Source organism: Dermochelys coriacea, chromosome 6, assembly GCF_009764565.3.
Source record: "Dermochelys coriacea isolate rDerCor1 chromosome 6, rDerCor1.pri.v4, whole genome shotgun sequence".
Classification (NCBI taxonomy): Eukaryota; Metazoa; Chordata; order Testudines; family Dermochelyidae; genus Dermochelys; species Dermochelys coriacea.
The window spans coordinates 96,169,328-96,196,144 of NC_050073.1; the positions used below are offsets into that span (position 1 = coordinate 96,169,328).

At 41.3% G+C, this 26,817-nt stretch overlaps 1 protein-coding gene across 18 annotated transcripts in view; it reads right to left on the reverse strand.

The window, feature by feature from the left end:
* Window positions 1–26,817, reverse strand: part of FOXN3 (forkhead box N3) — a 321,327-nt gene that overhangs the window by 177,953 nt on the left and 116,557 nt on the right. For 6 of the 18 annotated variants that reach the window (XM_043517552.1, XM_038404312.2, XM_038404317.2 and 3 more), the window contains one exon: window positions 7,449–8,005. In XM_043517552.1, coding sequence (XP_043373487.1) covers window positions 7,449–7,991 — 543 coding nt within the window. In that variant the 5' untranslated portion in view covers window positions 7,992–8,005. The other 12 variants (XM_043517560.1, XM_043517558.1, XM_043517553.1 and 9 more) reach the window with 9 other exon arrangements.

Consider the following 26,817-nt stretch of genomic DNA (forward strand, 5'->3'; position numbering starts at 1 on the left):
CTTATCTAGTTCCTTTTTGAAACTTGTGTCTTCGCCTTCATAACATCCTCTGGCAAGGAGTTCTGCAGGTTGACTGTGCATTGTGTGAAGAACTACTTCCTTTTGTTTTAAATCTGATACCTGTTAATTTCACTGGTGACTTCTAATTCTTGTGTTCTGAGAAAGTAAATAAGGAAGTGCTAATTACTCTTTCTTCACAACAGTCATGATTTTATAGACCTCTATCATATCCTCCCTTAATTGTCTTTTTTCCAAGTTGAAAAGTCCCAGTCTTATTACTCTCTCCTTATACGGAAACGGTTCATAATAATTTTTATTGCCCTTTTCTGTACCTTTTTCAATTCCAATATATCTTTTTTTGAGATGGCATGACCAGATCCGCACACAATACTCAAGATGTGGGCATATCATGGATTTATATAGAGGCAATGTGATATTTTCCGTCTTATTCTCTATCCCTTTCCTAATGATTTTCAACATTATTAGTTTTTTTGACTGCTGCTGCACATTGAGTGGATGTTTTCAGAGAACTATCCACAATGACTCCAAGATCTCTTTCTTGAGTGGTAACAGCTAATTTAGACCCCATCATTTTATATGTATGGTTGGGATTATGTTTTCCAGTGTGCATTACTTTGCATTTAACAACACTGAATTTCATCTGCCATTTTGTTGCCCAATCACCCAGTTTTGTCAGATCCTTTTCTAGCTCTTCAGAGTCTGCTTTGAACTTAATTATCTTGAGTAGTTTTGTATCATCTGCAAATTTTGTCACCTCACTGTTTACCCATTTTTCCAGATCATTTATGAATATGTTGAACAGTACTTGTCCCAGTACAGACCCCTGGGAGACACCACTATTTACACCTGTCCATTCTGAAAACTTAAGGCTTGTCTACATACACAGCGCGGAAGCTGCACCACTGTGAAGAGGCTACCTATGCTGATGGGAGAGCTTTTTCCACCATCGTATGTACTCCACCTCCCGTTGGCATAACCCCTGCTGCAAACAACTACATTGCTCAGGGAAAATCCACATCCCAGAGCAACACAGTTATACTGACCAGTGAAGCCCAGACATTAGTCAACAGAGTTAAGGTTGTCTTGTGGTATATTGTGCCCTTCCAGAATATCAGATTCAGCAAAACTCAAGCTTGTGAAAACCAGGAAATAAAGAGTTAGTGTACATGTCCATGCAACTACGCCATAACAGCTATAATGGAGGCAAATCCATTAAGCAAGGGTAATTCTGGAGCAGTTCACCTCATGGCCAAATAAGTATGTAGATACTCTCAGAGCTCTGAACCTATTCCAGGTGAAGGGGGATCCTGGCCTGATCATCATTATCCAATTATCAGCAATCAGCCTCAATGAATAAACACCATATCACACCAGGGTGATGGGCCATGTTATTCCCATCTTGGCCCACAGGCTCCAATCTGAGCTCCCTCAGCACCAGCGGCAGTCTAAAAGGAAACACTTGATGATCTTGGGTTTGTCTGCTGTGGACAGCCCCTTTAGCAAGCATTTCCCCATTCTAATACGGAGAATCCAAAAAAGTCACAAAGAGGTGCCCTGCTACTCAGATGAGCCTTCAAGGAAGCAGAAAAAACCTGGTAGAACTTCATCTTAGTAGCAGAAGGGAGCAGAGAAATGGCACTAAAGTTTTATGACTGGTTGCTGCAACATGTCACTTTGATTAGAAAGGAACTTTCATCAATTTACAACAGAAGATGAAAAGAAAAAATCCCTCCTAATATGATAGACATCCTTTCCCTTCACCTACTTATAAGACAGTAATGATTCAAGCAAGTTCTTGTTTTTCAGAAATTGGAAAGCATACATGAGACACATGCTCTGGAGCTAAGATATTGTCAGCTATAGTTCAGCAAAGGGTGAATACCTAGGCTCAATACATAAATGTCTGGGGAGAAAAAAAAATAGGGGTTCAAACAAAAAAAAAAAGTGTTGTAGACTCTTAACTACAGCAGCACTAGTGGGCGCAGCTATAATTACAGCAAACCTACATAATGCATCTGAACTAGCTTAGCCCTTTCCATGAAAGCAGAGTAGCTGCCACATCAGTAACTCCGTTGCTAAGGTAACTGCTTACTTTCCATATCAACTGCAAATTCGTTGCTATGGAGACACATATACAAGAAGAATTCCTTTCTATAGCCAAGGACCAGATGGTAGGGAAGTCGGAAAAGTCATGGGCTAACGGATTGTACTAAATGGGACATACAATACAGAGCATTTAAATCTGAACATTTGCAATAGGATTAATCTGAATCACTGAATTCATAGGTCTAGTAGTACAAACAAAGCCAGGGAACTCCTTCTACACTTAGGATCATGTGATATTTTATATATGCTGCTAGACTATTATTAAATGCTAAACTCAAATCAGAGGTTTTGTACTACAAAGTGTTTTCTCTCTTCGCCCACCCAAGATAATCACCATCCTAGAAAAATTACCTAGTAATCCTGGCTTTTATTGATCTACAAAAGTGTCTATTCGTTAAGACAATGTCATATGACAAGTGTAAAGATATTATACAGTAATGGCAATATTTGAACAAACCTTTGTACTGTATCACCCAAAGTTTCTTTTCCACCATTCAGAAACATCAGTGTGACAATATCAGAACTTTGAAAAAGGAGCAGTGATGCAGTTTGTTCATCTTTCATCCTGTGGCACAGAGCACAGGACACAAAAAAGTCAAGCACACTCTCTCTCTCTCTCTCTCTCTCTCATATACATATACACAAGAAGCCACGCCCAATTAAGTACACAGAAGGTTGCCCTAAATGCAAGAGTCACAAAACTGAAGGGTTCAGATTGAAATTCCTCTCACTGTGCCAAGGTATTACAGTCCACAAGGTACTATATTTAAAAAAATAAAAAATAAATAATAAAAAAAAGGTCAAGCTTCCACAATAAAAGGAACACAGAAGCATCCTGTGCCTTAAACATGTAAGTTAGCTGCTGCAAAGTCTCCCTGTCGTCCACTATATACGTGCAAAACAACAGGAAAAAGTTAGTGAAATTCACCAGAAACATATATTTTTAACCAGTTCTACTCATGTCACATCTCAGTCTAGATAACACAGAGCTCTATAATGGAAAGAGAGGAAGCTCCCAGCCCAAATCTAGCAGCCTGAGGATCTAAGTTCCCTCTCAGCTGCATAGCCACGCAGCAGGCTATCAAGGGCTGCCCAAGCATGCAGGGGAGAGATGCCTCTTCCCCAGCCCCAGACCTGGGCTTCTGCCACAGCCGGGGAAAGGCGCCTCTCTCCCAGTCCCGAACTGCTGTGGTGAGAGAGGGCTGGGGGACTGGAGGGGAAGGGTCCTCTCTCCCCACCACAGCCCCAGGGCAGCCTGAATCCCAAACTCTTCATTCCTGCCCCACCTCAGAGCCTATACACCCAGCCAGAGTCCTCACTCCTGCACCTGAACCCTCTGCCCCAGCCCTGAGCCCCCTACCACACTCTGAACCCCTCAGATCCACACATCTCCTCCATATTGCTGCACATAACAAAATTAATTCCACACACGAAGTAAAAAAATTAGAGGGAATATTGCTGAGGATGTGCAAGTTATAAAGGTCTGACCTAGTAATCTTGACATGGGAAGTAATGGAGGTGTAGATGCAAGGAAGAGAGTAAAATAAAACAATCACACACATGTACGTGTGTTCCATTCTTATTGTTTACTGTTGTCTTGCCTTCCACGCTCCACTTTTGTACACTCTACCCACATCTCTTTTGTTGTGGATCTAGATCATATCTGCCTCAGCACAGATCTTGTCTTTTCTGCTTGTCTGCAGAACATTTACTCCAGTGGCACTATATTAAATAACATGAAAGCTAAAAACATAAAAAGTGCTTAACTTAGATACAAGACAATGGTTATAGCCTTTACAGTCACCACAAATACAGAACAGTCAGTTTTCAGTCAGCCCTGAGCATGCAGCACAAAAAGAGGAAAATGCCCCTTTTTACTTTGTTTGTCCTTGCCTGCAACACCACAAACGACTGCCACATGAATATAAACTGGGATGGCTAAGAGTTAGCAAACTAATATTCTGAAAGGATTCAAGGGAGAATTAACTGTTCACCAGTATTTTTTCAGGAAAACAAATACTGATATAGCATATACATTTAAGCACTTGAAAGCACGGCCATGAAAGAGAAATCACCTAGCTTCCCACAATGTGTCAAACACACATCAACTAGCAAATGCCTGCAATTCCAAAAACTGATAAAACAAAAACACAAAACAAAAAAACCTGAATACGCTGGGCATGTTTTGGGACCTGCCTTTGTTAACATTTCAGGGTGTGCCATTTGCTAAACTACATTTCCACACAAAAGCAATAAGTAAAATACACACAAAAACCCAGCTATTTGCCCACAGTGTTTCACTGCAAACAAAGTATCATCTTGAACAACAATACTATTAATGGGAGTTTTGTGATCTTAAAACAAAGATTCAGTCTGTATTTAAACCAGGGATTGGCAACCTTTGGGTAAGCCCCCTTGTAAGGCCGGGCCGATTTGTTTACCTGCCGCGTCCGCAAGTTCAGCCAATTGCAGCTCCCACTGGCCGTGGTTCGCCAATCCAGGCCAAGGGAGGCTGCGGGAAGCGGCACGGGCTGAGAGATGTGCTGGCCGCTGCTTCCCACAGTCCCCATTGGCCTGGAGCAGCGAACCACCGCCAGTGGGAGCTGCGATCGGCCGAACCTGAGGACGCAGCAGGTAAACAAACCGGCCCATCCCGCTAGGGGGCTTACCCTGGCGGGCCACAGGTTGCCGATCCCTGGTTTACACTATGCCCTTTGAACAGGTCTTTTACAAATTATCCAGTTACCTGTTGTAAAACACGAGCAACAGGTAAAGCCTACTGCTTCCCCCAAGTCTACAGTTAGATGCGAAAGCAACTGAATCAGCAGTTGCAACTAGTGAGTGCTACGCATGCAGGCCTCAAAATGCCAGCACTCTTGCCCTGGGAAGACGAGAGAAACCCAGGAGGGTATTTAAGTGACCTAACTCAATGTACAGTTTAAATGGACAATGGAGATCTCACCGATATTACTGCTGGTTCCCATCAGGAGAAGTGGGTGTTATGAGGAACTGGGAAGTGGATAGACAGATATTTGTACATTTTTGACAGCTCATTTTCTCAAGATCAGAACCTAGTCTCCTTATTTATTTTAGTTGGGATTTCTAAAACATCGCCTTAACAACTGACATGGTACCACCACTGTGATCATGAGCACCAGTTGTAGGTGATCAGTTTTCCAGAGTCATGCTTAGTGCAAGAGGAAACCCAGTTTCTCTATTTTCCTATAGAGGATTACTTTGTGGTATTACTTATGGTCTCAAAAGACTGTTGGACGCTTGACATACACACATAGCCGGGAACCTGTAATCTACACAGGCTACTTTGAAAAAGAGGAAAAGGGGTGTAACAAAAAGCAAATGGGAGTGCTAAACCCACATCTGGCTTGTTCCAAGATTTTTGTGTTTTATTAAGCCTACTTTGTTAGCTTGTTGTGGTCAGGAGCGTGATTTACAGGCCACAATACGGAATAGTATGGCATTTTCCCTGCCTTACGTTTTCACTTCCAAATAGGAAGTTAGGACTTTAGTTTATCAAGTGAAATGAGCTCCAATTCATGAATTAAGGGCCAATTTTAATCTCACACATGCTCATGTACAGCAACAACTAGTTTATTAAATGTGGCATTAACACATCAGAGACCAAACTAGCTGAAAGGGTGAATTTTAGGAAATCACAGTTTAAAAAGTAACAAAACAGTTTAAAAAAACCCCACACAAATAAAGTTTGGAAATCTAACCAAAAAGTTGTTAGTGCCTATCTATGCGTTCTCTGGAACATTATTTATTCCACTTAAGAGTTACATCAGCTTCATTTTCACAGAATTCAGGGTCAGATCTCACCTAATCTAGTTTTGGAGCAACCAAAATATGTTGCAATCAGAGCAACTGCTAAACCAAATGAAAAATACAAAGCTGAATAAATCGGTATTTTTCAAACCGAACAGTGTGTCCACTATATAGATATTTTCTATAAATCTGTGTCATTTCACCTGCCATTTATTTCACCAACCTGTTAGAATTAGAGAGCAAATTGGAGAAATAGCAGTCTGCCAATTCCCGTGGCCAGGGATGGCCAACCTGAGCCTGAGAAGGAGTTAGAATTCAACAATGTACATTGCCAAAGAGCCAAAGTAATACGTCAGCAGCCCCTCATCCACTCCCCACCCCCCCGCCTGCCGGCAGCCTCCACCAATCAGCACCAACGCCCCCCTCACATGCGCAGGAGGCTATGGAGGGAGGCAGGGGAGTGAGGGCATGGCAGGCTCAGGAGAAGGGGCCTTGGGGGAAGGGATGGAGTGAGCGCAGGGCTTGGGGCAGAGCAGGGGGTTGAGCACCCCTGCCCATGGCAGTTCCTTGCTGATGGTTCATGAGTCCTATTGCTTTAAGAGGCTGTAGCCATTTGGAATTGGACAACTACTCCTCTTAATGGACAGATTTATGCAATAAAAAAATAAAAAGTGATGCAGGAAATTGTAATGTTCCCAACACATTGTTCATTTTCCCTTCCTCTCAGTCACAGTCTGTGTCTTCAGATGCAACTTAAAAAATTCAAACAGTGAAACCAAGAAACACAGCAATAGAGAAGATCTGGGTGTTAAAAATCGGCTTCTCATACGCATGCCACCTCTCCAAGGTCAAGGAGGCTGCATGGGCATAAAAGAGCATAATTTAACTTCCGGTGGTCACAGTGGTTACAGGATGGGACCCAAATACCCGTGTCACAAACTTTCTCCTTGGCCGCTTCCACACTTACGTCCTCTCAGAGGAGATTCTCTTAAGCACATCTGAGACCAGGCAGGTTAAGTGCACAGGAAGATGGCTCACAACCAGAACTCTGAACTTCTTCTGAATTTTTACAAGTGACAAAGTTTCTTCAAATTGCAATTCAGATAAGGGAAAGGGGATGGAATCTTACACATGGCATCCCCTCTCATTACACATTAGTATAAACCAAGAACATCACTGCACACTATTTATAGTATGAGTACATGCATCTTGTATAGCTGGAAACCATTAGCACAGCATGATAACTAAAAACAATATTTAACCACTATGCACGAAGACACCAGCTGGAAAATTTAAAAAAAAAAAAAAAAAAAACACACAAAAAAAAACCAAGAGTCCTTTTTTACAGATGTCTAGACAATTAATTTAATAAAGTCAGAACAAACCATCCTAGAGCAATGCTGGCTTTGTGAATGTAATGAACTGAAATTACCAGAGATAGTAACATAAACTGCATTTGACTCTAGTGAATACATTTTAAGATGAGCAGATGAATTTCATTACAAACAGGTATGTCTGTATAGCTGGAATCTTACCTGACTTCTGTCTTTGTCCACTTTCTTAAAACACTTATTCAACGACAGATTATGTCTCACAGAATTTTTCCATCCAGTGGGAGCATTAGCAAAATAGGGAAAGTGTTCTAGGATCCAGTTGTATATATCCTTTACAGGCAGACGTTTGGTTGGCGAGTCCTCAATGGCCATAAATATGAGGCAGCTAAAGGAATAAGGAGGTTTGCAATTGGGGTTCTGCTTGGCATCATAGGGCATGTCCGACTGAGCAGGAGAAGGAGGTGTGTCATCATCAATGTCCTGAACTGGGCTAACACTTCTTAAAACCGAGTCTCCAAAGCTTTTCAGCAAATTCTTGCTCTCATGTAACCAGTTCAAGTTAGTTAGTTCTTCATCCTCCACGGCCCCTTTATCTAATCTGATGGCAGGCAAAGAGAAATCTAGGTCCTCATCCTCATGAACTGCCTTTGATAAATCGCTATCTTGGTAACACTGACTCAGTCCGCTGGAAACACTAATTCCTGAGCCCTCTGGCTTCTTACTGGGAGGCATGACTGGACCCATTTAGACAGAAGCTCCTAGTAGAGTAAATCCAAAGCAGGGAGGGGGGAAAAAAGAAAGAAAGTTAGCTGGTGAGACAGCTATAGTATAACAACATTTTGACAGCTTTTCCCCAGTCAATAATTTGGTCTTTTATGTTCTACATTTAAAATGACAAGATCACATAAACACACATCCAAGACTGTTACATAAAATAATTTACTGTCAGGAAAAGGAATGAAATTTCAGTCCATAGGATAATACGATAATCCTGATATGCTTCAATTCTGCATGTACTCAAAACTCCATACAGGAAATCCAAAACACACATCCCTTTAATGATGAATACATGTATCAAATCATAGAATACTCCACTCATACTGCTTTTAATAAGTATATAAACTTTAAAAAAAACCAGGGTAAATAAGCCAGTTGCTTCAGATTAAGTTCAGCTGTTTGAAGACAACTCAACACAACAGCATTGTGATTAAAGTCACTCTGCCTCCTCTGGCTGAGGGCACAAGCAAGCAAACGTCAAATTTAACAATAGCACAATTATGATCAAGCTCAAAACTAGGAGCAGTACTTTTTAAACAGACATGAAGGGGATCCTGCAATTTGGGACTGGGCCAAGAAATACAGAGGCATGTGCTAGAAAAACAGGACACTTCAAAGTACATGTAAAGAAAGGGGGTTGGAACATACATTGAAACAATTGAAATGTGGCATAAATGAGAATCCATGGGAAATGTTAAGTATTATAAAAGTGACCTAGAAGAAGTACGGTGACAACATTTGCAGAGAATACTGCATTAGGGGGCTATGAGGGAGTGAGAGATCAATAATATTCAGAAGGACTTTGGAAAAGCTTCTGATCTCTCCCGATAAACAACGTGAGTGATTCAACAGAAACAGATGGGAGTAAAACAAATAAAAAAAGAGTGGTGGGGGGCATGGCAAGGGGAGTAGTGTGCCTTCAGTTTTCATAAACAACAAAACATTAAGCAGATTTTAAAAAAAAAAAAAAAAAGATAGAATTTTACATCCACCACTAACTTATGGAGCTTTCAGCACAAGTACTTAACAAGAGGAAAAAGATGCCTGCATGGAAACAAAAGTGTAGAATATATTGTAGACCATATTAAGCACTATAATTCCTCTGTCTAGCAAGGACACATGTGGCATCCTGGTCATAGAATCACAGACTTGCTGTAATAGTGAAGGAGAAATTATAGCTATTGGCAGCCAGAATTACACAGGGGCTGAAGCACCTTACCTACAGAAAAAGGCTGAAGGGGATAAGGTGGCGGAAGCCAAGGCCAACATTCTGGGGAAGGGGACGAATGAAGGACGTAATTCATGGGATATAAAAGAGGGGAAAGAGTGCCCCTACTGCAATTCTTTTCAAAGCAGTGATAAAGAGAACATGCTTATGCAAAGATTAATTAAAAAAAAAAACAAACAACAACAACACTGTATGGCACTACCACACATAGAAATAAGTTAATATACAGTAAAACCACTACAAAAAACAGAACAAAAGTAATTAGGTCTGAGATAGAAGCTATCTGGAGGAGGAGGAAAAAATACGTACATAGACCCCGTGGACAGAGGCTGAGCCTACATAGACACTACTTCCTAGATTTCTAAAGAGAATCTGAACGTCTGGAATATAAATACGAGTTTTAGAGTTTACTCCAAAAACAGGGCACTACGCACTGCTCACTTATGCTGCAACTCAACTTTGGCTCCAAATGGAAGTTATGCCCCATGATCTCCTAAACAGGAAAATTATATCATGGCTGACAGTAAGGTAATTTAATTGCACTGTTGCTATGACAACATGCTGCTCTCTTTCTGTCTAATTTGCTTATTTGCCAGTATCCTCCCAAAGGGCCATATCATGCCATCCATTTTTAGACAAAACTCTTCATTGATTTCAATTGCTTAAAGACTAAGGACTTACACATTAGTTGCTATATTTAGTTATTGATTAAAAAACAAAAACAAAAAAGAAAAGATTGCAGGAACCATCAAAAAGTCTTTCTTTAGGGTAACTTAATTATTTTGTTTCACATTTATGAAAAAAGTCCTAGATAAGTGGTAACTTTCCTACACGTTTTTGTTATTATTAATAGAACTAGGCATTAGCAGGGAAACAGTCTGATTAAAGTCCATAGGAAGCCCCCTTCCTCCCCTCAAAAAATGACATAAGTTATCAAACTACAGAACACTTTTCCGTAAGTGAATTCATATGAGGAAGGGAAAGAGACAATAAGTTTCAAGTCAGTCTGATTCTTTCACCTTTGCAACGAAGTAAGGTCATTGCTCTTGCAGGGTTCTCAGAACTCTCAAGTCCAGCTGGAGTTGAAGATGCTCAGCACCTTGCAATTTAGGCCCTTAAGCACACTAAAGAAAATACAATGCCACCGTATACATGCTATAGTATATTGGCTTGCTGTCCCCTAAACTTTGGTTTGCAACAATTTTTTTCATAAACCACAAGTGAGCTTTCCAGTATTTGACTCTAACTGTATGCCAAATTGCATTTTTTTTTCCTCTCTCCATATTTAGACAAAGAAATGCCTGATCACATGAGAGTCTGCAGTTAAGCAAACATTTTTTAATCTGCTGCCAATGAGGTCTCTCCACCAGATATGTAAATAGTTATTCACTGGTGAACTCCTTTACCCACTTTTCTGTTTGGTATGAGTTACACTCTCTTTCGTTTCCCGTCACAGAGGAACAGAAATAGTTGAGAGGAAAAAGAAAGGGGGAGGGGAAGGTTACTACCCACCCGCTATTAATACGTTCTCCAGAATAACCACCGGAGACATAGTGTAGGCCCGAACAGATGTGCATCTTTAAAGAAAAAAAAAATGAGTTGACAAAAGGAAAAATAAAGCAGGAGGATGAAAGGCAGCCAGAGACGGGTTCGGCTGCACTTTCAAACAGGCACATTGCAACACTCGCCCTGTACTTGTCAAAAACATTTGAAGGGGGAAAGGCACGCCGTGACTGGCTGGGATTTGAGTCAATCAATGGTGTTGCTAGGAAACTGGAAAACTGCTCTTATTCCTATACAGTGCCTGTGCCATTTGCAGTTGCAGCAAACATACCTTCAATGCTGGTCAGATGTCGTAAACCTTTTATTGGCCTTACTGGATCATGCCATAAAAGCAACTTATCAATATACCTCAGAAGCCTAAGGAGTTATGGTGCCAGCGCTCTGATCTATTATTCTGACCATCTCTTTCTACCGCCAAACACCGAATGGATTTTTTTCTTTAATTATGTCTTTGCTACAAGGGTCAATTGGGAACTAGACAGCATGACTTAAGAGCTGGAGAGGCAGACTCTGTTGCCTACGATGGCTTTTTAGTTTAAGACAATGCCAACTCTATTCATTAAGTGTCTTAGGAAATCAAGGTAGCAACAGCAGCAGCAACTAAAACAACAACACACATTCAGGGCATACACAGAACTCTTCGATCAACTTACTCCCTTCTTTGGTTTAGCTAGGACCACAGACACGATCTGCAGTTCCGAAAGCCGATCAGCAGGGTTGTAATTAATTAAAAAGAGCTGATCAAATTTGCAGAAAAAGGATCTGCGATTTCTCTCTAGCCCCACTGAGCTTCCAATGCAGTGCCTTATGCAATCTTCAAATATAACAAACAACAACTTACCTGGCTTGAGAGAGGTTAGATTTTACCGCTGTCCTTTCATGGTTATTATACAAACTTTCATCTGATTGAACAAGGCATCCTCTCCTCCTTTAGACTGAGCCAACAATGTGCAGAAGGGGAAAGGGGTCCCAGGGCACAAGAGGAAATACAGTAGCATGGGACCCTCCTGCAGTTTTACCTTCCCTCCCCCCTCCCTTTCAGCTTCCCCCCCCCCTTCCCTTTATTCCTGATGGGCAGCGATTTGGGTCGGTGCTAGCAGAAGAGCGATAAATTGTTTCCACTGCAAGCAAACAAAAAAAGGCGACACATGATCAGGGAGGGAAGGGAGAAAGAAAAAACGTGGGCTGGGCCAGCACTAGAGCAGCCACGGAAGGGAGGGGAGGGCCAAAGGGGTGGGGGCGGGTGTTCGCTCTCATTGCACACACGGAGATCCCAATTGCCGGCAGGAGGGGGGAAATGAAAACACCCTCGCTGCCCGCCCACACCCCCAGCACGGCCGCTGCCCCAGCAAATCCGGCTCCCCCCTGCGCCACGTTCTGATCGCTCACAGGAAATTCACCAGCTGCCTTCCCTCCTCCTCCGGCTCCTTCACTTGCTTCTCCGCCACTTCCCCAGTCTCTCTCCCCTCCTGCGAGTTGCACAGACGTTTCCTCTCTCACGAGGGCTCCCCGCCACCCCTCCCTCGCTGGATGGGCACCTCAGAGTTTCTAACTCAGGGCCTGTCCCCAACTCGGCCTTATCCCAGCTGTTAGCGCGGGTGTGTGATTAGAAACGTTGCGGAGCCAATGCTTGCACTGCGCTCTGAAACTGCGGCGGTGCAGAGCGGGGTTAGATCTGCAAACATCGGGAGGGAGACTCTAATCGTCCCAGTGAAAATCCTTCCTCACAAGAGGGTGAGACTTTAAAAAGTCTCAGACTTTAAAAACAAAACAAAAAAAGTTAAGGTTGATCGGGATGTTACAGCAGCCCCAGGCCTCAAATTTGTTCTCGAGAGCAGCAAGGGCAAATAGCTCTGGAATTCGCTCCTTTATAGTCCACACAATCGAGCATTGCCCCGTTGGGGGACACAATCAAAGATACCTCTTTATTCACACACTCCCCTAACAGTGGGTACTAGTCTCCCCCCTGGCAAGGGGTATCCTGGTAGTAGTGATGTTTCCATTTATAGGAATGTATCCCTCCAGTCCAAGATTATTCGGCTCCAATATTCAAAAGCAAGACAGAACCAATGCACCCAAATTAAAGCTGTGCCAACTGGCTGTACCCATCCTTCAGCCCAGAAGAGACTGGGAGAGCAGAGAAGTATGAAGTTCAACAAATTGAGGGTTAGAAAAAACAAAGCAGGGGAAGCAAACTGAAAACACTAACCCTTGCATTTTATGTAGTCATAGCCCCATGCAAAATGGACGTCAAAATATATGGTAGTGCTTTTACACCCACTATGCAAAGGGGTAAATGATAGTACAGGTGTAGGATAGTGGAGAATATCCATACCAGTATCCTTACAATTTATAGCATGGAGCTCTTAGCTCAAGTGATTTAGTTTAGCAAATCCCAACTGCTGAAGTATGTATCCACACACAGGGAAGTACTAAATTATCCAGGACCCAATACAGTTAAAGCTTTATAGGTTTAAAAATAGAGCTATGACTCTGACAGTTTGCTCCACCTGGGGATCTGTCCTCAAATGCTTTAAATTGCAACAGAAAACAAACCAGAAACTGGCACAATCAGGGAGAAGGAAAACCATTTATTCCTTAGAGAAGGAAGACCTTGACTAGGAAACAAATTCCCACCCAATCGAGCTATCTCAACAGAATTGGTGTTAACTCAGTTGAGAAACCCACTTAACACCAATTGAGTTAGACTAGTTGAATTAAGCTAATTTAAAAAACAAAACAAAAAAAAAAACCACCCACCCATTTTTTTGTTAGTCTAGATGGGTTCTAAATGTGCAGCTGCATTCTGAGTGAGTTCAAGAGCATTTTCTCTCTTAAGAAAATAAAAACCCAACAGCTAGGACTTTTATAAATGTCTCATCTGTACAGCTCAAAATATTGCACAACTCAGGGTCAGTAGAATAATACAAGTGGGGAAACTGAGGTATAGAGGGGTGAAGTGACTTGACTTCAGTGACTGACTTCAGTCAGTGGCAAAGCTAGAAATAAAACCCAAATAAAACCTCTAATAAATATAATAAACTACTAGCTTTTATACAGTGCTTTTCATCAGCAGATCTCAAAACACTATAAAAGGAGGTTGGTATATTTATCCCCATGTATAGATAGGGAAACTGAGGCAGAGAAGGACATGACTTCCCCAAGGTCACCCAAGTGGCTAGTGGCAGAGTAGGGAATAGACACCAGGCCTCCCAACTCACAGTCATAGTATTCTATGCACGAGGTAACATTTCACATAAGTGAGTTACAAAAAGAAAATCCAGATACAATTGACCACCTTTAAAATTAGCATTATTAATAGTTTTAAGGGTAATCCAAAATCAAGGTTTTTCCATTCTGAATTAACAAAATCTGCAAATTAGTTTATAACAACACCAATTTTTCCTTTCAACATAGGCCAGGTCTATACTATAATTTTTTGCCCATACAATAATGTTGGTTAGAGGTGTGATTTTTATGATATTTTTATACTAGCAAAAGCCCTGGTGTAGATGCAGTTACACCAGCAAAAAAGTGCTTTTTTCCATTTGGAGAACTGAGATAAATTCTGGTCATGTCTTGGTAAGATCTTCCCTTGCTGATAGGTTTTTCCCCTCTGTCTACTGAACAGATATTTTACATTCTTGCATGTTTTCTGAAAGGTATACCAGCAACTGAATGTAAGAATGGAAACAATACCCATTAGACCACAAAATATCTTTATTACCCGCTCCTAACAATACCCTGCAATCACACTTCTTTCTATCATTGAAGCACACTGTGGACCATTACCTTACACAATTCTTATCTCATGGCCATTTTGTTTTAAACAGAAACTAAATTACCAAATCATAACCCCACCCCCAGAAATTTACTCCAAGTACTTGGAGAAGTTCTTTAAGTAAGACAGCTGACTCTTTATCAACATCAAAGAGGAGACATTCATCACTGGTTTCAAAAGTTAAGTGTCTTACAAAGCTAAGTGGAATTCAGCTAATGAGCATTGTTTCAGAAGTATCAAGGGCAAAAATCTCATGGCACACTGTTGTGGATATAAAGACTATTGCATCTAAAATCTCAGTACCTATGTATGTATCCTGTTCAGATACAGAGTTCAATTCTATTCTGTTTCAAGTCAGTGGTAAAATTTCCAGTTGACTCAATGGGAGTAGGATCAGTTCCAGGATGTTACAGCTTTTTTGTGGGAAAACAGGTTCTGCCACAGTAAACCATAAGAATAACAAGCCAAGGATCAGCCCAAAAATGTTTGAAATGCATGTATGGTAAGCAGTATTCTCTGATGGCTAGAGCACAGGACTGGGAGACAGGAAACATGTATATTCCAGTCTTTGCTGTCAGTGACTGTAGCCATGTCTACAGGAACAGTGCTGCAGCAGTGTGGCTATAGCACATCTGGTGAAGATGCACTGTGCTGACAGGAGAGAGCTTTCCCATTGGCATAATAAAACCATCTTCATGAGTGGCAGAAGCTATGTGAATGGGAGAAGCTCCCCCACCAACACAGCACTGTGCAGATGAGTGTTCATAGGTGCTGGAACTAGAGGTGCTGGGTGTGCTGCCACACCCTGACTTAGATTCATAGATATTAAGGTCAGAAGGGACCATTATGATCATCTTGTCTGACCTCCTGCACAATGCAGGCCACAGAATCTCATCTACCCACTCCTGCGATAAACCTCTCACCTATGTCTGAGCTATTGAAGTCCTCAAATCATGGTTTAAAGACTTACAGTTTGGTTCAATGGCTCTCAGCCACCCTCACTATCCCCAGAAGCACCCCTGTGAGCGCTTGTCGGTGTAACTTATGTTCCTCATGGGGGTGGTTTATTCACTCCCCTGAACGACTTAAGTTATGCTGACATAAGCTGAAGTGTAGATATAGCCTCAATGTACAGTGGCAGTCAAAAAGCGAACAGAATGCTGGGAATAATTAAGAAAGGGATAGATAATAGGATAGAAAATATCATGTTGCCTCTATATAAATCCATGGTACACCCACATCTTGAATACTCTGTCCTGATGTGGTTGCCCCATCTCAAAAAAGATATATTGGAATTGGAAAAGGTTCAGAAAAGGGCAACAAAAATTATTAGGAGTATAGAACTGCTTCTGTATGAGGAGAGATTAATAAAACTGGGACTTTTCATCTTGGAAAAGAGACTGCTAAGGGGAGATATGATTGAGGTCTATAAAATCATGACTGGTGTAGAGAAAGTAAATAAGGATTACTTCTCATAACACAAGAACTAGGGGTCACCAAATGAAATTAATAGGCAGCAGATTTAAAACAAATAAAAGGAAGTATTTCTTCACACAATGCACAGTCAACCTGTGGAACTCCTTGCCAGAGGATGTTGTTAAGGTCAAGATCATAACAGGGTTCAAAAAAGAAGTAGATAAATTCATGGAGGATAGGTCCGTCAATGGCTATTAGCCAGGATGGGCAGGAATGGTGTCCCTAGCCTCTGTTTGCAAGAAGCTGGGATTGAGCAACAGGGGATAGATCACTTGATGATTCCCTGTTCTGTTAACTTCCTCTGGGGCACCGGGCACTGGCCACTGTCGGAAGACAGGATACTGGGCTAGATGGACCTTGGTCTGATCCAGTAGGGCCATTCTTATGTTGTGCATTCTTAGGGAAGTCACTGAATTTACCTGTGGCTCAGTTTCCGCTTGTATAAGTGGGGGATAATAAGATTGTAAGCTTTCTGGGGCAGGAAATGTTTTTTATTCTGTTTGTACAGTGCCTAGTGCAATGGAGTCTTTGTTCATTCCTAGGTGCTATCATAATACAAATAAATAATAATAATACTTTTGTAAAGGGCTTTTGACATTTTCAGATGAGAAGTGTTATATGTATAGTAAGATCAGAGTATCTGTGTTGTCAAACATTTGTTAGAAGAATCTCCAGTGATTTATTATTGCACTATAGATAGCTATATAAGACTGTATTAACTTTCAGTTCAATTTTGAGTCACTATTTCAGTCTTCCTGTTTAATGAGGACTTCCAAAAATTTCTCTATCCCATTCCTGTACCCTCCATCCAGTCTGGAATCTCTGCAAGCTGAGCATGGCAAAGGGCACAGACTCTGATCTTCCCTCCATCATCATCATCACTGGTGAGAACATTTTCTCTGTCCATTAGTCTTATGATGTGTCACCACCCTTTTGGATATTTCTACTGCCTGCCCCATTCCCACAATGCATCAGGTTGAAACTTTTTGTCATCACCTTCAAGTCCCTATCCAACCGCATCTTAACCTAGTCTCTGATCACATTGCCCTGATCAATCCACTCAGGGCATCAAGCCTTGCACCACTGTCAGTTTATCTGTTTCTCCCGCAACTGTTTCAATTTATTTTTTCCATGCCAATGCCTATTTATGGGGCACCTTGCCAGAGCCATCCTCCCAGGCTGGTAACCTCCCTTCATACAAAGCTTTCCTGAAGACCCAGTTCTTCCAAGAGGTCTAAAAGAAATTTGCTGATTATGCCTGTGAATTATTATTTATGGTTTGTACTGCAATTGTACCCAGAGCTCCCACTTTTGATTGGGGCCCTATTGTGTTAGGTACTCTGCAACCACAGAACATGGCTCCTGCCCCAAAGAGTTTACAATCTATTTTATTTTAAAGTCTCATTAGAAGAAGATTGTGATTCATACTGTTGTGCTCTAGCCTTCACCGTTTTCTTCCTGTTCTTTCTTCCTCCCCACTGGTTTGTTTCCCCTTCTTGTTGTGTCATGTCTAAAATTAGCTTGTAATGTCCTTGGGGCAGGGATCCTGTCTTATGTCTATTGATGGCACCTTACACACATTTGGGCACTATTAAAAAAAATTATTGTTAACACAATGCACTTTTGCCCTCATTTCCTCTTTTACACTTCCTGATGCAACTGCTCCTCCCAAGTGACCTTTTTTGTTTCTTTCTTCCCACACTTGTATTTGTGCCGTCTTTCATACCACCACATATGCTGGGCATTTCCTCTTTTTGTTCATCAAATGACTATTTAGAGTCACATGCTAACCTCCCTTTCCCCACATCTATATAATGGAGTCCACTCCCACACACACATATTAGGAGGGGATAATAGAGGTTCTCATGATGATGGATAAATATTGCACAAGTCTGATACTTATCACCACTCCTATTTACTGATGGGAGACCTCTACTGTGACCATTCCCTGTGATACATATAATCAGAGTTACATAACTGTTTTATCCTTTCATTTAAACATTCCTCAAGTTCTCAATTACACCAGTTGTGGAAACCCAACAGAAAGAGCTGAATTTGTGAGATGAGCATCAGTGCAAAGCTTTATAAGAGGCATACATCTTGCCAGAGATCATACGAAACAAAGTTATATGTTTCTGCAGCTCTGGTGTTCCATGAACTACAGTATAATTAATTTTGAATAATCAAAACAACACAGTACAGTGTTTCATGTAAAAGTTCCTTTGTAAAATGGTATACAGCAGTTTATGATGCCATTGTAGTTACACACACCTGCAACTTCTAAGGAAATGGTTATACTTAGTACTAAAATTATATACAGCTGTCAAACTATCAGTAGTTAAAGGGGGTGGGTATTTTGCTAGTATAGCTTATTCCAGCCCCCTCCCCATGAACAAACAAACCATAACAATTAAAGTACAACTGCAGCTACTCTAGGAGCTTTTGTGGGCATAGTTGTCAATCAGAGATCACAAGTCACTACACCCCCGACCAACATAGCACCAGCACAAGGTTGTAGTGTAACCCGGCTTTCTAGTTTACATGCAGATTTTGCAGGAGACAGAAACAGAATGAGTTTTTCATTTTCAAAGTTTTCTGGGGTTTGATGGACCAGATTCTGTTGTCAGTTACACTGATATAACAATAATTTGCCCTTGTATTATCTCTAACTTAGAATTCCTCGTACCACAATTGTATGACAAACCTGCCAAAGTTATCAAAGACAAAAATCAACTGGATTTTATTTTTTTGGGTGCAGGGAGAAGGAAATGAAGCAACCAAAGTCACATACAAAGCAAAAAAATTCAATTTTGAATAATAAAGTTACCTGGGAAAACAGTAATGAACACAATTAATATTGATACAAAGTTTTACTGTTGGATGGGCCTGCAAAAAACAAATTACAATTATTTCTGGGTCAAATCTGGAAGTCCTTACTCAGTTTTTCCTGAATAAAAGCCCTTAATTTCAGTAAGACCTGAATAAGAACTTTGGGCTTTGGGCCTTTATTTGTACATCTACAAATGCAATTTAAATTAGCATAGTAGGATCTTGCCTATGACAATTTATGGGAGATATTGCATGGAATCAGAAGGCGTATCTTCCACAGATTTAAAGAAAGTTTTAAAGATCATCACTTTTTACACATTCTTGACCTTTCAGCAGCTCCACACTTACTTTTAGTGAAACGCACCTTGAATAATATAGCTATCAGCAATCTGTTAATTCCCAGAAATGTGTGCCTTGCTTCTTAAAATGTGAGCTTTTTCTTAAAATTGTATCTATTCTTGGAGACAGGGTTTGCAACCAGTTAGTAGCATGACTGACACTAAATGAAGTTTGTGTTCCCACGCCAAGTAAATGTTGATCATGTTGTAATTGTGGTATTAACAGCACTTTGCTCTTACCAGTAGCTTAGGCTAGTACATGACTGTTTCCCTATAACCAGTTACTAGTACTTAATTCTCTGTGGGGTTGGGACTCACTAGCTATGCCCGCCTGCATAAACAGACGGACAGTCTTTTTTCCCCTGAACAAGATATTTGTTTCACATGTTACTATGGCTGCTCTGTGTGGATGTTTTCTGGATACTGCTTCATGCTAAGGCACTATGGGATTGCTGGCCATATTTTCCCAGAATGCACTGATACTAACATAGGCTATGTGATGGGGTAGAACACACAGACTCAGCTGATGCACGGTTGTGTTTGAAAAAAGCTGCTATGTGGATATACTTTTTGTAATTTGGCAGGATGAGCACATCACAAACTGATTTTAAAAAAATCAAGTTGTGTTAAGTGCAGTTTATTAGGTTTTAAGAGTCCTATCAAACACACTGTGGAAGGAGGCCTTCCACACTGTGGAAAGAGACCAAGGAAAAGTGGCCCCGGAGGGGGATGGGGAGTGCAAAGGGAACCTGAAACAGTAACATCTGCAGTAGGTTTCCCTCTTCTCCTTGGGTCCTCTGCAGGGCTATAGGGTGCTGAGGAAGCCAAACCAGAGAGCAGCTGCCATGCTCAACATGCTCTCAATAGACAAGGAGAAAGACTTTGTGGAATAAAAACACTAAATTTACTGACTAGAAATAATTCCCACATCTCTACAGAAACTTCTCATAGAGCGTGAACCATGGTGGAGGAATCGAGACCTCATGGCATGGGAGCGAGGCAGAGGGAAAGAGAAAGGGGTAGTTTCTGGCTGCCACGTGGGTGGGTTTCTGCTCCTCCTTTGTGGCTGGGGATCCTCATGGTTGGGGTTGGATCCCCACTTCATGCTGGGTCTGTTGGCACTGCCCCTGCCTCTCTGGAAACAGACAGCCTGACCTAACAGATGGCATAATCTGGTAGAGTTAGGGCCTCACTCTGACACACCACAGATGTTTGGTAGGAAAGTTTCCCTACCTACATGTTTCCCTCATCCAGAAGGGATGGTGATGGCCTTAATAAACAACTGCTTTGTTGAAAGGCCCCAGTTCTGCAAACACTTATGCATGTGCATAAATGGTTGTAGGATTGGAGCCTAAAATTGCTACCACTACACAACATTTTGAAACAAATTATGATATAGAAAAGTCAATTATGGAGGGGAGTGTATATATACATTTTAATGTATATGCTTCATTTGCTCCACCCTTGCTTGTTAAACCACTTTCAGCATTTTTTTAAATGCAAACAAACAAAACAAAAGAGCTTTTGCTGGAAAAACTTCTTAATTCTGAAAGTTACTGGACCAGCACTGGGTAATAGAATGGGGGTTTCAATAGCACACAAAAGCAAATCCAGACTTGAAAAGAGACAGGCTGTCCTGCTACAAGCCAGTCAACTGCCAAACTGTCATTTTGCTGTGCCGCTGAACAGAAGGCCCATGTAATGACAACCACAAAACTCATTTATACTCTGAAAAGGTGACTAATGAGCTCATTCATGCTGCCTATAAATTATTCACTTACAACACTGACCCCACTCAAGACAAACAGCAAAGTAAACTTTAAACACTGGGATCCAAGGCCTTCTGAGGAGTCAGAGTTACTTCTGTCAAACGTTTCACAATAAAACAGAGACTACACTTACTTCTGTTTCATTGTCAAATTCACTCTTCTATTTACACTTCTTTTTACTACTTTTAATCAATTTAAAGTAGATGCAGCTGTTACACATTTATTTCTCTGTTGCACAGTTTTTCCATTAGTTATTACAGACAATCACAAAGTACTATAAATAGCTTTAAATTAGATTCTTCAGAAATTGAAGACTGACCTTAAAATGTAATGCAGGTCTCTACAGTGCTAAGAACACAAGTGCACACATAATTAACAAGTCCTGTGTCCAAATGGAAACAAAATGACAATCATTTTCAGTTATTTTGGTGTTTGATTTATGTGCTTTAGTTTAGGGTGAAATATTTCTGCAAAACACTGTTAACCCAATCTGCCCCCTGAGATTTGTGATTATTTAAATTTCCATTAAAATTTATAATCTGTAACAACATGAAAATGGAGGCGTTTTTAAAGATATATTTTGGTTTTTAGGCGCTGGAATGCACACACAAACTTTTCCCCAAAAGTACCATATTAATGAAGATGACTTTCCTCATTCTATTTAATGTGAAGTAAGAGAGTTTATAGTTTACCATTATCATTGTAAATAATGACAGGTTTCAGAGTAGCAGCCATGTTAGTCTGTATTCGCAAAAAGAAAAGGAGTACTTGTGGCACCTTAGAGACTAACAAATTTATTAGAGCATAAGCTTTCATGAGCTACAGCTCACTTGTAATGCATCCGATGAAGTGAGCTGTAGCTCACGAAAGCTTATGCTCTAATAAATTTGTTAGTCTCTAAGGTGCCACAAGTACTCCTTTTCTTATTGTAAATAATGTTTGCTGTAACAAAAGTGGTTGCTGTATGTAGCTGTTCACATGAATTGGGACTTTTTCTGAGTAAAGACTGCAGACACTTTAACATTATCCAGATAAATTGCTCACATATTTAGAAGTTGCATCTTAGTAAATTCTGATGTGAAGTAGCAATTCACACAAAAAGACTGCTGAAGTTAAAATTACATTAAGGGCTGAATTCTGCTCTTTGATACATGTGCCCAAGCCCCACTGAAGTCAATTAGAGTTACACATGTACTGAAGTTAACTCCAAGGGTGAGAAATGCCTAGCCAGAAGTGAAAGCAAGGAAACTCATAGTTAAAGTGAAATTGCTGTTCTGAGCTAATTTAATACATTAGACACTGCAGGGTCTCCAAACAATGCAAGACCTTAAATAACACACAATACCTAGGCACAAGAAAAAGGGAGTTAAAGATGGAGTATGCATGCATCTCACGAAGTGGGTATTCCCCCACGAAAGCTTATGCTCCAATACGTGTTAGTCTATAAAGTGACACAGGACTCTTTGCTGCTTTTACAGATCCAGACTAACATGGCTACCCCTCTGATACTTAACTTCAACTTTAAATTTCATCCTGGCTTTTTCCCATTTTAAGTCAAACCCATACCATTAGAATTGCACTTTTAATCACTCCTTTTCTTCCAAAACAAAAAATATTAATGAAATGGAACAAGAACCTTGGTGCTGTACTATTTAAAGGAAAAAGACTTTTCTACCTACCAACAGCAATTTGGATAGCCTTCATGTGTTTACATTCACATTTCCGAGTCTACATTGTATACCATTTTACAAAGGAACTTTCCTTGCACTGTTTGTGTTGCTTTGTAAAAAGACAAGTGATTAAAAAAAAAAGAAAAAGCAGTGGAGCATTCCGTAACCACACAGCATGCAAGTCCTAACTTATCAGCAGCTCTCCACCTGACAAGATTCCTGAGCTTCTCCTAGCTGAAGGGTGTTGGCAAAAAGCTGTGTAGAAACAGTGTCACATGTCTTGTCCCAATAACCTGTCTGACAAGCAGAGTTCACTTCACAGTTCATTGGTGGGAAATGTGGGAGCTTCCCACATTAGTCTTTCCACACCCTGCTCCTGATTTTTCTAATGACAAGCCACTGTGATGTCAGTTTTGCCCCAGGACTTGGTCTGCTTTGCATAAAAACAACCTACAGTTAGCTACAAAATCAAAGGAATACTGAGTTGGGAGCGGGGACAAACTGGTATTAAAACTTTCTAACTACATGCAATTGCAAAAGAGGCATAAACTACAAAACCTATCAACAACTGAAAGATAGTCCATTGAATATTCAATACTGTTAACCTATCGTGGGGTTTTATAGCTAGATAGACAACAACAACAACAATAATAATATTCATATTATTTTAAGAAATCAACAATCAAGACGTTCACAAAGCAAACAACTTTTACATTCAACTCTCCCTGGGAAAACTCTGGTCCCCAGAGTAATAATATCTATCTTTCTGTAAGAGATTATCTTCCCCACTCACCTCTTCATCAAGTACAGGTCCCAAACCAGCAAACAGTGATTCATATATTTAACTTTGCAGTCTGTCAGTAGTCCCAGGTTTCAGAGTAGCAGCCGTGTTAGTCTGTATTCGCAAAAAGAAAAGGAGTACTTGTGGCACCTTAGAGACTAACAAATTTATTAGAGCATAAGCTTTCGTGAGTTACAGCTGACTTCATCGGATGCTGTAGCTCACGAAAGCTTATGCTCTAATAAATTCGTTAGTCTCTAAGGTGACACAAGTAGTAGTCCCAGGGAAATCCATGGTCAACAGCACAGCAGGGCTAAGGCAGAGGCGGCCCCAAGTGCCGGCTCCGCAGCTCCCCTTGGCTGGGAACTACGGCCAGTGGGAGCTGTGGGGGTGGCACCTGTGGGCGCAAGCAGTGCACAGAGACCTCTGGTCCCTCCTGTGTCTAGGGGCCACAGGGATATGTTGGCCGCTTCCGGGAACCGCCTGAGGTAAGCGCCTACTGGATTCTGCACCCCAACCCCCTGCCCTAAGCCCCCTTCCACACCCAAATTCCCTCCTGGAGCCAGCACCATGCCCCAACCTCCTGCCCCAGCCCTGAGCCCCCTCCCGCACTCCAAACCCCTTGGCCCCACCCAGAGCCCCCTCCTGCATTCCAAACCCCTCATCCCTGGTCCCACCCCCAAGCCTGCACCCCAAGCCCTCACACCCTCCCACACCTCAACCCGCTGCCCCAGCCTGGAGAAAGTGAGTGAGGGTGGGGAGAGCGAGCGATGGAGGAAGGGGGCATGGAGTGAGCAGGGGACAGGGCCTTGGATTAGGCGGCGGACCAAGGGTGTTCGGTTTTGTGCGATTAGAAAGTTGGCAACCCTAATGGGACTACACATAGTGCATACAGTTAAGCACATGCATAAATTTTTGCAAGATCAGGACCTTAGTCTATAGATTTTTCACTTTATTTTTGGTAAAACTTTTGGCCTTGATCCTGCAAATACTTACACACTTCAGTAACTTCACCTATGTGAGCACTCTGATGGAAGTCAATAGGACATTCACAGGGTGTAAAGTTAAGCACATGTATAAGTCTGTGTAGGGTTCAGATCTTAGGTGCAAGGGCCCATGTAAGCAAATCTGCATCCATATAGAGCTCCACTGAAGTTTGGGCTCCATGTTAGTGCAGAAGTTCTTTTCTCACAGATCAGCTTGCAAGATAAAGGAGTTAGGCCTTGATCTTGCGAAGGACATATGCCCATGCACAGTAAGTAGTCCCCTACTGAGTTTCCTAGTATTTGCAATTGAAAGCTACATAGGGCAAGGGGCCAGAGTTGGCTCTCACATAAACTGGAGTCCACTCCAGTTTACTGCAATGGAGTTACCCTGGATTTGCACCAGTGTTAAGGGAAACCAGCATCTGTTTCTTTGTCTTTATTTTTTTTCTTCTGTAAAATGTTGTGTTCACTCCTGGCACAATACCACTAAGGCTGATTAAATGGATCTCCCCTTATTGCAGTACAGACAGCTGAGCTAATGCATTTTAATCTCACACTACAGTCTTTGTAACAACCTTAGTGATATAATTAAATAATAATACTACTAATAAAAACACATATCCATCAATGAGTAGTTGGTAATACATTTATATGTATACAGAGATTTTTTAAATTAAGTTCTAAATACACTGAACTTTACAGCAACACTTATAGCTACCATAACGACCGTATCTTATAATATACAACTCATATCCAATTCAGGGCAGAAGAGCAGTCCATTTTGTAGCAAAGACCAGTGCTGTTTTGTGGATCAGCTGGCAAGATGTTTTCTAAAGCAGCTCAGATCAGTCAACAACAATCTCCCCCTAGAGTCCAAGTACATCACCTCAAAAATATGTCTGAGCTCTTCTGGCACTGAGCCTGGGAACCCAAATCTACCCCTGATCCAGATCTTCCAATTGGCAGCACAACAAACTGCTGCCCTGCCACCAAGGTGGAAAGTCATTTTTCACTCATTATGTTATTTTGAAAATAGAGCACTTGCTTTATTTAAAAGGGGAAAAAACAAAAAACAATACGTTGTGCTTTAGGAAATCTACAGCCCACAAAGCTCTTTTGCTTTATAAAGCCACACAGACCAGGGATCGAGTTAGAACAATGTGAATTAATATCCCAAGAAGTTTGAGCTGAAAAATATACTCAGACTGAATATTCTATTGCTCTCAACCCATTCGGTCCATGCCAGTCAGGCTTAAACTATGCATCACTAATACCCTTCCCTGTGATGTTTGCAGTGGCTTGGGGTGGATATCATCTAGATCTGCATCAGAGATTTCCCTCTATTTCATCTTGTGGCGTTTTTCTAGGTATATTTTCCCTATAGTCTTCATGGGATTTACATGAGCTGTCACATAACAGAGCTAGCTGCACTTCTGTCCCCTTCTGATCTCTCTAAATTCACCCTTCAGGGGTCAGTCCTCACGCCTTTATCTTAATCCATTGCAGGGTGGAATTATGCAATTCTCCCACTCTTAGACCAGGCCTTGGGCTACAATATACCCTGTGAATCAATGCGCTTTCCCAGCAGGTCTGACTGCATCTCTTCCCTTCAGGGGACTCTGACCAGAGGTGACAACAGTGACTCAACAGCCTTCTTAACCCAAAATGTTATTTAATTTATCAGCAGGAACAAAGCATTTAGAGAAAAAAGACTTTAAAACAATAAACAGTCTACACATGTGTATCTTATCAAAAGGCTCACCTGGAAGTGTAATTAAGACCAGCTGTAGGACCTTAGCCAGCAATTGCTGCAGCTGGCCCCCTTTCCCTTCAATTACTCCCCAGATCCTCATGATAACCTAGGCAACCTAATTTTTCCAGACACCACGGGAGGTATCTGAATCTTAGTCTGGTTCCCCTAAATAACTCTTCAGAACAATTCCCATCTCTTTTGAGAAATAGTCTCCTTTTGAACACACTATAGTTGACCTCAGCCAAGCATAGGTCTTTCTTCTGTAATGGCATTGTCCCTTAACAGCTCTCAAGCGTTTGCTGAGAAGTGGCTTATTGTGAGCCAGTTTTTTCCATACAGCCCCCTAGTAATTAAACCAATATATTCATACAGTAAACATCCCCAAAACAGGTCAACCTACAGTATTCCTCAAGTATTTCAGAACAGCTGCTATTCTGTCACGTGAACTATTTTGGATTTATAGATATTTATAGCCTGGCTTTGAGATCCTCAGATGGATGGTAAGCACAGCCAATGGTTTTCCAGATGGAATTAGGTTTCCAAGTATTGGTGCTACTGTTCACTTATGGGGGAGGTGGGGGGGAATGGTGAAAGGATTTAGTCCAATTGACTTTTACCT